Below are 13,729 nucleotides of genomic sequence, written 5' to 3'. Positions count from 1 at the left end.
TAAAAGTATGAAATATTACAGCTGAATTTAGACTTATTTAATGGTTGCAAGAAAGACATGAATTCGAACAAGATTTTAAAATTTTATATATATATATGTATGCATATATTAAATATATGCACACACATATATATATATATAATTTTTACATTCATTACTTAGGGCAAAGCTGTCTAAAGTATTTTTCTCATAGACTGTTAGGGTACATTAGGAAACAGGCTAAAACGGTCCCGGGGACAGTGCACAGTTCGTTACAAGTCTGTTGCTCACAGTTACCAGGGATCACAAGTTTGACGCGAACCGTGGTTTCTCTCCCTCGGGATCTGTGCTTAAGACTGTAGAAGAATCCCTTTGCAGGGGGGCTGGGGGAGGTGCAGATCCCCGGTTTGGGGGAATGGCTCCCGAGGACATCTGTCGAAAGAGAGAGACTCTCTGAGGGACAGTGGCCCTGCTAGCCGGGGGCACGCTGGGGCCAGGGGCGGGCTGTGGGAGGGAGGCGAGGGACTCCCCCACAGTAGGGTGAGGCCTGGCAATCAGGGTGGAGATTTCATGGGGCAGGGAAGGCTGCGAGGCAGAGAGGGGCCGCACCTCCCGGGTCAGGTTGGTGTTGTGAAGGGCTTGGGTGCTCTTGTGAACCTCATTCTTCTGTGTGGCCCCGGGGGGCTGCTGGGATGCCTGCGCCTGCTGCTGCATGAGGGAGAGCTGAGATGCCGTCGGCGAGGCATACTGGAAAGTTCGGCCGGCCAGCGGGCTCTGTATGGGCGGGCTGCAGACGGCGGTGGTATAGGAGCAAGGCGAGAGGATGACAGCTTGCTGGGGTGTCTGTGTGCTTGGCGAGGGAGAGTGCAGGTTTCCGTGGGACAGGCTGCTGGCGGTGTACACGGGAGGTGACTGCGTCCTGATGCGTGACGACGAGGCAGAGGTGCTGGAGTTCAGGGCAGGCATCTGCTGCAAGCTCACTGGGGCGATGGTCTGCACCATCTCTCTGTCATGCTTCACAATCTGCTTCAGGATTTCATTCTCCTGGTTGTTGAAAACCCCAGTGTTGAGGTCTTTCTGGAACTTCTGCAGGAGGATTGAATTCTTCTTCCCTTCACAGAGAGGCAGAAGAGTTAGTGAGCCTGACATGCAGGGGCAGACCCCCTGCTTGGACTTCAAGTTTCAGACCATCACCAAGGGCTGTATATTGTTAAAGCTTTAAACACTAGGCTGAGCAGGGGCCACTGCATGGCAGCAAGCCCACTGCAGGAGTCTGTGCCACACCAGGCATGGCCAGAGCGACTGACACGGGCAGGCAAGCACCTGATGGCCGGCTTTCACACACACACACTGTCCACCGCCACCCTACACTAGCACGATAGGCTTTTATCACAGCACTGTGCTCAAAGACATATGAACTTTCTGTGCCTCTCACTTCTAGTGTATTGCTTTTTCTACAATTATTCTGAAAATGTAACCATGGTGATTTACTGAACAATAGGGTAGAAAAAGCCACTGGGCTCTGCATCATGTGTAACGTCTTTCTCATTGCAAAACTGCCTTAATTTCCACTAAACTCTTACATAAGTCATAAATACACCTGAATTTAGCACATTCCCTGGAACTAATTATTAGACATTAGTAACCAGTGACCACTAGCTTGCAAGAAATCACCTTTTAAAATGTTTATGAACTAATATGAGCTCACAGATAATGTGACACCTGCTTGCAGAATAAAGTCTGCAGTACACTGTGTCCTGATGTCTGCTTGATGGCTCTTAATGTTTGCAAGATGTAGACACTTTTCTGTGTCATCGGGTACACAGGAATACAATTGTACTCAATTGTTCCACTTTTTAAATAAAATGGTTCACATTTTATCTTTTGTCCTGCGTAGATTTCACATTGCAAATAACAGCATTTCAGACAGGATTACTATGAGAGCTGACTGGGCTTTACTACTATATGTGATTAGGGACTACATTTCCAGAGTCTTGAGAGACAAATTTGAAGAGTTTGAAAAATCTTGAGAAGATAATTTAATGCACTGAGTGCTCATAATCTGCAAAATACTAAACCAGGTCTATCTAGTATTAGGAACCTGTATACCTGTATTTTAATTTATATTACAGAAAACACGCTTTCTTCCAAATCCCATCTTCAGTTTTGAATAGACAGCACAATGACACTCCTCTGCAATTCCTTCTGTATTAACTTTGAAGAAATTGCAGATACAACTGTACTGAGGAAGAGTGATGTAGGGAAACACTCGAATTTTCTTGTAAAGTTGAGGAAACATGACCAAAAGGCATAAATTATATGTTAATGCATAGCTTCATTTTAAAACCAGTGTCAATAATGGTAATCAGAGTGCAATACTCCCAACCAAAGACCATGTATTTCATCCAGTACATCCTATTAGAGAAGTACAGAATATCTGGATGCACAACAGCAGACTTTGCACACCCTGTTTCGATAATCTGCCTTTCACTTGGGTATCATTGGCTTGCTTTTGTGATTGCTAGCAGATCCGAGTAATGCCAGTGTGCAGCCATCAATGCTAACAGTGCCCATGTTGTGAGGAAAATGAGAGCCCACTGCAAAGGATTAATTCACTTCAATAAACATGGGTTTTGTGAATGCTGAAAGGCTTCAGCTCTTCCCAGCATTACAGATGTCATCTGTAAACAATTTATGTACAAAAATGTATCTACTGCTTGTGAAACAGCATAAACTGCTCAAATGCTGAGGGCAGGAAAGAAATATACATGATTAATAAATAATACTAATGATAATTAAAGTATACAAAATAATCCCCAGAGGAGTATGAGAGCTTTCTAAAACTCAGGTTTTTATTATTTAAAAGTGAGATTGCAGAATTTCTTGTCTGGTCACATGTCTTATTTATAACTCAGCAGCACATTTACTGTAGTGTAAAAGAAATCAAACTTTTAAGAAGGGTGTAATCTGGGCATTTTATCCTGCAGCTCAAGGAAAAGAACATGTAGAAAGGTTTTAGAAATTGTTATTATGGAAAAAAAAATAATACCTATCCTGTCAAGTCTATCAATTGCCACCGTTTCAAAGGCCCTTCTCATCATGGGGTACTCTTCCAGAACCTCATTGAAGTTGTCGACTGAGAGGGAATACAGGCGGCAGTATGTGTCTGCTCGTACACTGGCAGTTCGACGGCCCTTGGTCAAAAGGCAAATCTCTGGGGAGATAAAAATTTGACACACACAGAAAACAAAGAAGTTAGTGAACCATGTCAAACTTAAAAGCTAGGAAGTGACTCAGTGCTAACAAGTAATAATTCAGTACTCAGCGGCAATTTTTCTTTTGCTATTTACACAAGGTTGCAGAGACGATTCTCAAGGTGTTTGGTTCTATTTTTGCTACTCTGAAAAAAAAGTCTTTTAAGAGCTGCTTATAGGTTTTTTTGTTCTGGACTCTGATTTTATCAAGCGTTTTTAGAAAAGTCTTGAAATTGTAAGAAATTATCCATCAGCTGTCAAACACAGCTTGCTGACTCAATTAACCCAAGTGATTCTATTGATTTTTTTAAAATATCCAGCTGACATAGAGAACCAATGCCTTTAATCATTCACCAGATTTATTAAACTAATTTAATACATGGTATAACAATATTTGAGTGTAAGAGCTGTTCTAAGAAAAATGCTTCAACCATGAAAATGCCTTTTGTTTCCTTGGGTGTTATGTCCTAGGTATTTTGGGAGAGTAAATTTGTTTGTTTAGACCTTTTTTTTCTCATTGGGCAAAAAACCAGACCCTCTTAACCTCTGCTTACTCCATTTGATTAGTCTTCTAGACTTTCTCTGCAAGTACCTCCAACATGAATTCATCATTCTGGAACAGAGGAAACCAAAGCCATAAGCAGAGTCCCAAAACCCAGCCCCAAACTGGTGAATGTTGATTTCTGAACCCACACAAAGAAGGTTTCTGGATGCAGCCCTAAGTCAGTGTCCAAGGTTTGTAACAGCAAAACATATGGGGTTAGAATATTTATTTATTTTTATCGAAATACAAAAAAATTGTCAGTGTTCGAGCTGATCCCATTTTCAAGTTCAGGAATAAGAACACTTTTAGAAAAATCAACAATTCTTGTGCTTAGGCAGGGCGAGAGATAGTTTCCCTACCCAGTTCTAGCACTCCTAAGAGCAGTGAGTTCATATTTGTTCATATTTAACTAGGTAGGAAACAGTCTCCTCCCCTGCCTGTGTGTCTTTCATGAATGATCGTTCTCAATCTCAATCAACTATAATTCTCAAGTGTGGAAAACCAAATATGATTTATTAAAAACAATAAATAGTTATGTGTGTTTTATGTCAGATCTGCAAAGTGCTAGCATTGCATGTGTTTAACAAAAAATACTTTTTATTAATCTAGAATGTGAAGAACCTTGATGGTTTTTCATCTCATGCTTCTTGTAGAAGAATTTCCACATGCCACCCATCCCCAAAGACTTAGAGGCTAAGATGCTTAAATAGAAACAAATAAATAAAAGTAAGTTAAAGTCGGACCAGTAGTAGCACAGAATGTCCTTAAACCCTCACAGCTTTCAGGAGAACTTACAGAGAATACAGAGAATTGTAAGAGTCTTGACCTAATGTGTCTCACAAAACTTGATGTTTATGAAATAATAACAGTTTACTCTAAAGATCCAGCCACATAAGTCAGTCTTTTCCCTCTCTATCCTGTATATTGTCCTATCCCCTTCACCTTTGATTGAACCCGCAGCATTTCACTTACATGAGTGAGGACATTTTGCCCAAAGGGATCAGTAAATGAAGTGAATGCCTACTCTATTTCTTTATCTCTCACACAGAATGAAGTTTTGCAATACATAGTTGAATTTAGAGAAAACATAACCAGCTGGAAAAACTGTGTGACTAAGGATCACCTCTTGATTTACAGCTTTCTTCACTTTAAAATTGCTGCAACAATACTAGACACATAAGGTGTACTTTTCTACACTCAATAAATAAAAGTACTTGAGTTTAGAAAACATCACATGACTAAACAAAAGTTAATTATGAATCTCAATCATTCTGAAGAGTGTAAAAAAATGGAGAAAGTACTATTTTCATCATTATTAATCTATAACACTGTATTTTAGATTACTTCAACATCAAGAATGGGGAGACATCATAAGAGATGTTAGATGTCATCACAGGAGAAAGGAACCATTGAATTCATGGATATTACTGAAATAAATTTAATTATTTTTCTCCTTCTTTTTTCTTCTATTATTCTTGCCAAGTAAGTGGAATGAAAAGAATCACTGAAAACTACAAATTTATTTTGCAAATCCTGTGTGCCCCAACTTCTGTTTGAAGAACGTCTTTTTGGAAGCCTCTTAATTACCATGATAGAGTCTTCTAGCTGGATAAAGAATGGGTAAGCAACAATATTGCAAATGTCTCAGTTCCTAGAAACCGACCAGGGAGTACCACTGTGGGGCCTGCCTGATCAGGAAGCAGGCAAAGCTTAATTTTCTCAGTTCCAGTTGAATGGTCTCATTCAAGAGATGAACTACAGACTTCTGACAGAAAACATACCATGTGATGAATACATGTTTCCTGTTTTTGGCTGGGGTAGAGTCAGTTTTCTTACTAGCAACTGGTGTAGTACCATGTTTTGGATTTAGGAGGAGAATAACTTTGATAACACACTAACGTTTTAGTTGCTGCTAAGTAGACAAGGACTTCTCAGCTTCTCATACTTCCCTGCCAACAAGAACATGGGAGGGTGCCCAAGATGCTAGAAGGGGATACGGCCAGGGCAGCTGCCCCAAACTGGCCAAAGGGATATTTCATACCATTTGACATCATGCTCAGTATACAACCAGGGGCATTGGCTGGGAGGCAGCACAACTCAGAAACTAGCTGGGCATCCCTTCCAGGTGGTAAGCAACTGTGCTGTGCACGTCCAGTTTTGTTTATTCTGTTGTTATTGTTGTTGTTATACTACTATTGCTCCTTTTCTATCCTGTTAAACTCACTTCATCTTCAACCTACGATTTTTAGCAATTGTCTCTGAGGGGGAGGGAGGGAGGTAATGGCTGTGAGGTTGTTTTAGCTGCCTGTCACATTAAACCATGATGGCATGTAATGCATTTCCAGCAATGGTTCTTGACTGATTAGAGTTGTATTATAGTCACTGATACATTGTCTGTTTTGCTTTGTTATACATACCAATAGCATCATTTGTACTCTGGTCACCAGACTAATGTGCTTGTTAATTGTATGTGTTCTGCATTTAAGTTTATTTCATCTATTAGCTATTTGTTTGGAACAAACTCTCACGCATAATAAGACTTAATATACGAAATCTCATTTACTTGGATGGGAGAGGAAGAACACAGAATGTTAAATGTGTTCTCATCAAACACTCATGTTACTTTAAATAGATTAAAGTTGGTTGCTTTTTTTAAAAAAGTAAAATATAAACAATAGATTTCACGAGGAGAACAAAGTAAAGAAAATATCCATGATATATTTGAAATGAGTCTTAGTGGCATCAAGTACACCAGGTGCCCTTAGCAATTATGCTCTCCTTGATGTTGAATTGATTTAAACAGACTATGAAATACAAACAATAGCACAGGAGTGTGCAGTGCAACACAAAGGGCACAGACTCTTTTCAAAGACCTTGGACAAACAAGGTTCTATATTAGTATAAAAAGAAATTGGTGGCAGCGTATTACTCACTAATATTCCCATCTGCAGTTGGCATGGTGCATTGCCTTCACGCTGACACTTTCAAAGTGTCAAATATTTCTAGCTTTCCTTTCCAAACAAAAGACTATCTTCAATTCCAATTAATAATTATGTATTAGGCTACAATGAACCTGTAATTCAACTCTTAATGCAAGTTTTACTTTAATTATTTAATCTCTTTGGACAACTGTTCTTTAGAACTTTCTGAAACAAATGTCAATCACTGTGCTAATGAAAAATTACAATTTGAAAGCACTAAATGATGCAAAAAACATTAATTTGTTCATACATTCCATATCTAATACAAATGTAGTTAATTTGTCTGTAAAATTTGAGTTATGATAGCATCAGATCTTTACCACAGAACAATGAAGCTCTTCAAAAACATGGAAAAGGGTTCAAAATGAGCACTGACTACTAAGTGCAGTGATGAAAGTTTAAAGCTAAGCCTGTTCTCATTCTTACAATAATTTAAACTGATCACAAATATATTAGTTGCACACATACATGGGACATTTAGTGGTGAACTTGGCAGTGTTAGGCTTATGCTTGGGCTTTAATGATCTTAAAGGTTTTTTCCAACCTAAATGATTCTATGACAGTATTTCACCATGAGCACCAGGTTCAGTTTTTGGGACACCACAAATTTCTAAAGAAGCTTGCCTGTATCTGCATCTCATGAATCTGGAGAGAAGTGGATTACATTTTATTACTGCATTAGTAAGACAGAACACTACTTGGGTAGACGGACTGGCTCCTGTAGCTATAATTTCCTGTTTCCATTTTATTCAGCCCTGGGAAGACCCTTTTTTTATTCCAGGAGGCAATACAGTTTAGTGACAGCGCAGCACCTATCCATTAACTGTCAGTTTGATTTTCAAATACACTGTACTCAGGATGTAATGACTTATCTTTCTGTGTCCTGTTAGGACTCTAGGCCAGGTTGGATGGGGCTTTGGGTAACCTGGTCTAGTGGAGGGTGTCCCTGACCATGGCAGGGGAGTTAGAACTACATGATCTTCGAAGTCCCTTCCAACCCAAACCAGTCTATGATTCTGATTAACATTTGAATAGACATTGAAAAACTTTAAAAATCAAAATAACGATATAAATTTGCCTTAGAGACAAAGCATGTCCACCAACAGCTACACTGTGTTGACAAAGGGAACGGCAGCTACTTATGAGTCCAGCAGTTAGCTGGCTCATTTAAGGACATCAAACTGGTTCTCTCTCCATGAAAAAATATTTCTTAGCTCACGATCGTATATACTAACATGTAGAAAATTAATATAATGAATTATTATCATATGTACAGCTTTTTTATCTGCAAGGACATGAAGACCAGAATTAAAGCAAAGTTCACTTTACTCGGTGCAGGAATTATTTTTTTGTAGTGATGAATTAAGTTAATTAGTATTTTAGCCATATAGTACTCTCTGCATAAAAATAAAGTAAAAATCATTAGCAGTTACTATTCATTTCTCAACTACAGCAGTTTATTAAGTGCTCCGTTCCCTTCCAAAGCGGCAACAGATTTCCCATCATCTGTCAGATTTAACATTATAGGACCTAATGAAATGTCCTTCCAGCTGAGGACAGCTGACTATTGCTTCACTTCCTCAGCAGGAAACTTGTTTCATCTTGTAGGAGACATATACATGGCTATGCAAATGGCCAAGCAGCTACTCAGGCCATCTGGTTACTTTCAGCAGCAGAGGAAAATCAAAGCAAATCAAAGGCTTGGGTCAGCTGGTCTAAAATATCTGGGAATATTTTATGAGAATGGGCCAGTGGATTAGAACATTGTTTATTTACAGAGAGCAATGTGTATAATAAATGTGCAAAAGCTCTTTCCATCTACCCATCCTAAAAGTCTTCAGAGCGTTTCCCACAACTATCAGGTTTAGGTTATTCTTGTTTTCTAACGTAACTCTTTATAACAGCAACTCTTTGGCATGGTGCAAAGATCAACAGTTCTTGATTTCCTTCAAGCTACTGATGCTGTCCACTGACCAGAAACTAGCATTTTCTTGGTGTGCCAGTGTCAGGAAGGGACCTTCAGCTTGGGGCTCCCAGCTGAAGGTTCTCTCTCTGCTCCCAGCTTTTCAACAGGTAATGTGAGTGATGTGTTTTTTCTTTAGGAAGGTATGATATAAATGTAAAGCAGTTAAAATAAATAAATAAATAAATGAGCCAGCAAGCTTCTGGATATCCCATTCCTTCTGAAATGTAGAGATTTCCCAATTCCATATTTACCTAGCCATCTCTAACACAGAAAACATGGAATGGTCTTTCATATAATAAAAATGGGATCACTTTAACACATACTTCTGCATTTCTGTCTGCTTTTTCTTAAACTCTGAAGAATATTAAATGTATCTATCTATAATTTTTCTCCCATCTTGTTATTGTATTCTTTTTATCTTTCAATATGTTATCACTAGTGCACAAAACGGGAAATCCAGAGTAATGCTGCTTTTTGTTACAAATACTAAAATTAACAGCAGCAGGTCTTGTGATCAATCAGAATCTACCAATTAAATGAGTCTCCGTAATCTATTTTCTAAAAGAAAAAGATAGATATGAAATGCTGTGCCATATAGCTATGCAGATTTAATTTTGCAGTTCTTTTGCAAAACAGTATTTACATTCACATTAGTCACAATTGGAAAAAATCTGGGTATCTCTGAAATCCAGATTTATGAAATGGCTGGAAATAAAAAGCTCAGGTAACATTGAGCTCTGAATACAGTGCTATATTTAAAAAACCTTAAAATATATTCGCTGTTCAATAGGAACATTCCTGCAGCAAAGAATGCTTAACAGAAGTTAAGGATGAAGGAAAATAGAGACAATTACTGACTTTTAAAGCCAAATTTGTAATTTGGACAGTCAAAAGAAAGCCACACAAAAATTACACCTTTTCCCACCTTATCTACAGTAAATATGGAATTGCAGACAAGACAGTTTGAGCTTTTCAGAGCGAGCAATAGCAGACAATGCCTGTAAGACCTCTTCATTTTAAAAATGCCAGCCACAATTGTCTGTAAAGTTGCTTTCAGATATCTGGGTGCATCAATACGAGAGAGAGTTCCTGGAGGAGGCCTGGATACACTGCTTAGTAGTTACTAGTTTGAAGAGCAATTGAAAATGGACAATTACAACGAAAGGGTCCAAATGGACTTCTTTAATGCCTCTTTCACAATCCTGTCACTTTTTGAACTGTTTATCCAAACATATTTTATCTATTGGAAAAAAAAAAGGAAACCAAAACCCCAATAGGTTAGTTTATTTCATATTTTTATTGCCTGTATGTAGTAATTTGAAATTTCTGTCTCTAAAGACCCTGATATGTGAGCTCTTAGCATGCTCATATTTTTTTATTTTATTTTATTTTATTTTATTTTATTTTATTGAACAAATAAAAGAAATAGAACATTTACCCTTACTAGCAAGGCTAAAATTGTCCATTTTTTTTAAACAGAAAAAAATGAAAAAAATCTTTCACTACATGCCTATTAATACAGGTATTAAAAATGAAAAAAAAATTCAGCAAGCTAGAGATTCAAGCTTAGTGACCTGTGGAACTGTCACCTTACTGCAAGTTTGCAAATATATGTCACTGCTTTCCAGCACCCTTACTGGCTGAGATAATTTCTCCATCATGAAGATGTCCCATATCTATCATATCTTATATCTGAAGAAAGGAAAATAATGCACTGGAACGGAAAATAATAGCCCACAGTAATATTAGGGATTTTAATCTTCTTAAGGCAGGAAATTATCATTAGAAAAAAAGTAGATGTTACCAGCACCCCCACAAACAGCATTTCATGAGTCCCTTTCATCCAGAATGTTATCCTTGAGGACACAATCCCCACAATTGGAAAAATGATGGTTTGTCTCCAAAGCCATTCTGAGACAGGAAGTAACATTCAAAACAGATGTGTTAGAAGGGGCTGGAGACAGGTATCCATGATGAATATTTTATAACCATTTTGTGATCTAAAATACAGGTAAAACATGGAAAGATGATTAGTTTTTTTCTGTATTTTCTCCAGTACCCTCCTCCCTAAAGATCTTCTTCCTAAGGCTTCATTTGCTTAACCTTTGTGTATATATATAAATATATATATGCATATACACACACACACAAATGTATACATACATATGTATGTGTCAGATGTTTGGTACAGGAAGTCATCTAATTAGACAGGATCCAGTTGTTGGTTTTTTTTTTTATTAGTATTTCTAATTTTCAGAAAGGTAAATTTATTTCATTGACATTAGCCCAGATTTCCCAGGGGAAAAATTATTATTCCAAAAAGAATTGTTTAATTTTCATTGACCCAAACATTGATAGGATTTATAGAAAATGCTTATTTTAAAAAAAAAATCATATTGAAATAGGATTTGTCAGCAAGCTTGAAAATGCCCTCCTTTCTTTGTCCCAAATTTCTCTTTTAAGCCATTTACCTAAGTGAAGCCTGCTTCTTGAAACAACCATTGTTCTTATCAGTCCATTTTCTTGCATTAAGCTTAATGCTCAACTTTAGAGCAGCTCTGAGAAAACCAGTGACTACAAGATACTAATGCAGATATTTTGAGACATACTGAGAGCAGACCTCTTTATTTCTGTATGAAATTCATTAAAACAATTTGATAGATATTTTAAAATATTATCTAGATATAAGTAAATGTTAGGAAAAAAGCTGTTTAGAGCATATATTAGCTTTCAAGGCACATGTGGATGCAATAAACCAATCAATTTTAGCCATTCTTTAATGGCTTTATAAATTTTTTTACAAGACTGATATATAACTGGATGGTTTTGAGTACTCATATTTCCTGTAAAATTCATGGACATATTTCAATGGAATATGTGTAATATATATTGCCCATATGTTTTAATTATTTTCAGAAGTGTTGTGAGAAAGCTGTAGTTACTTACACATCAAGACAGCCAAATATACGTGCTTAGAGTACAACTGGCTTTAAAAAAAAGTGGCATGTTATCTGCCCAGAGACATTTTATGTTGCATCGTGATCTTCTTCCTGTGTGAAGGTACTGAATATGGCTGCAGCCAAGTTTTCCTGACAAAACAGAGTCCAGTAACATTTCTGACATCCTGTCTGTTTTCTATTGTTAACTCAGCTCTTCTGAGAAACCTCTGTTTGCTAGAACAGAAACTTGGATCATGATATAAAATAGAAATGTAAGTCCTTATTTTATCTTCAATGTTATTTGTAAGACAGCATCCATACCTTTCTCTTCTACTGAAGTGCTCTTTCTACCAATGGAGACTAATTTGGCCTATTTATTATATTGTAAAATCTCATAATATATCTGATGTTAATTTTATTTTCTTAAAAAAAAAAAAAAAAAAAAAAGAGCAGCTTATATTCTAAGATAATGTACCCTAAGTACAGCTCTAGTGTTAATAGTGGCTGGGTCAAAGGCCAAAAGAGATTTTGTGTCATTCATTTATCCTTACTTCTATTCCAACAGATGCCTATTCCCTGATGAAAAAAGCCATTTCATTGCTTATGTATTCAGCGTTATGCTCTTGTCATCTTGAGTTTGGCAAACAATAACAGTTACAAATTAAACTATTCAACTTGAATTTAAGTGGACTGTAAAAATATTGCACTTCATTTTTTTTCCATTAAATTATTAAACAAATTATCTGAGACTGTCTGTTCTGTCTGTTCTGAATTAAATATTTAGATTAAATATTTAATCTAAGCTCAAATATTTAGTTTAAATTCTACTCTGTAAAATTGAAGGTACTTGTAAAATAATTTTCTGGTTTGTCTGTGCTGGCCACCTCATATTTCCAAGCCATGTTGATATGATATTTTGCTTGTGTTTGTTTGTTTTTTATTTCTTGTAACCTCCAATAAAAAAAATAATTGTTCACAAATTCACAGATTTATAATTATAGACTATTATTTAGATAGTGAGAATTAGTACATGGATTTTTACTATTAAAATTGCTGAATTTATATTTACATTTGCTAATTAATAAAATACCTAAATTAATTACTCTTGTAATTAATAGAAATAAACCCACTTCTACATTTTAGCATCACAGAGTCAGTTATTTTAATTCTATCATCTTCTTTAAAAGTCTCTCAAGACTTTTAAAATTAATATTCTGTATGAATATCAAAAAGCTTTTCTGGCTGCGTGGTATTTTCTTTATGAAATGTGGTGGCAAAAGGAAAACACCACCCAGAATTATGGCATATCACAAGGAAACATGATGGCAAAATGGTAGACTAGTCTTTGCCAATAAGACAGTTCATTTTTAGAACCTCTTGCTGACAATACTTTCAGAATAATGTTCTACACTGATCACCTGTATTTTACGAATGAGGTGGTAAGGAGATCCATAGATCCGGCTCCCTTAATACATTTAATTACATACTTGCCATTAAGAATGTGAATAATCACATCTCAGAGAGACTTTACAATCAATTGCTTGGATTGGGGTACAGGTATGGAGAGACTTAACTCACCACTTTCAATAAGGAGTAGCCATATACAGTATTTTTGCAAAAGGTAAAGCTGTATATCATACCATATCATATTGTCCAGGTGCGAAGCAGAGAGCAGTCAGGCCCTTTAACAGCACTTTCCCTATTTATAATCAGTATAACACTGCAAATCTTCAAAAGTAGTCTATCAAAAGGAAGTACCTAGCATGTACCCAGAAAAAAATAAGTGGCAAAATGTAATCTAAAGTGACTCAACATTTCCCATGGTATTATTTTCCACTGCACTGGGCTAAAATATACTGACAGTTGCTGTTCCAAAATGGGGAAAAGCTCCATAAATAATAGGTAGGTCAAAGTAGTTCTGCCTAATTTGCCTTCTACAAGCTGAAGCAAATGCAAGATACAATTTATTAGAATTTTAAGTGTGGAAGGATAACTGTTAAAACATTATTAAATAATTTAAGTGAAATGAAACATTTAAAAATCTAAAGCATTCCATGAACTACATG

General features: G+C 36.7%; 1 protein-coding gene across 1 annotated transcript in view; it reads right to left on the bottom strand.

Moving 5' to 3' along the window:
* Positions 1-282: 282 nt before the first annotated feature.
* Positions 283-13,729, bottom strand: part of HCN1 (hyperpolarization activated cyclic nucleotide gated potassium channel 1) — a gene marked incomplete at both ends in the record, with an annotated part of 208,456 nt that continues 195,009 nt past the window's right edge. The window contains 2 exons of the mRNA XM_084278588.1: positions 283-1,091; positions 3,029-3,193. Coding sequence (XP_084134714.1) covers positions 283-1,091; positions 3,029-3,193 — 974 coding nt within the window. The remainder of the gene's footprint in view (positions 1,092-3,028; positions 3,194-13,729) is intronic.

The sequence above is a fragment of the Gallinula chloropus genome, assembly GCF_964237585.1.
Source record: "Gallinula chloropus genome assembly, chromosome: Z".
In the NCBI taxonomy this organism is placed as follows: domain Eukaryota; kingdom Metazoa; phylum Chordata; class Aves; order Gruiformes; family Rallidae; genus Gallinula; species Gallinula chloropus.
This window is presented reverse-complemented; position numbering and strand designations above follow the sequence as displayed.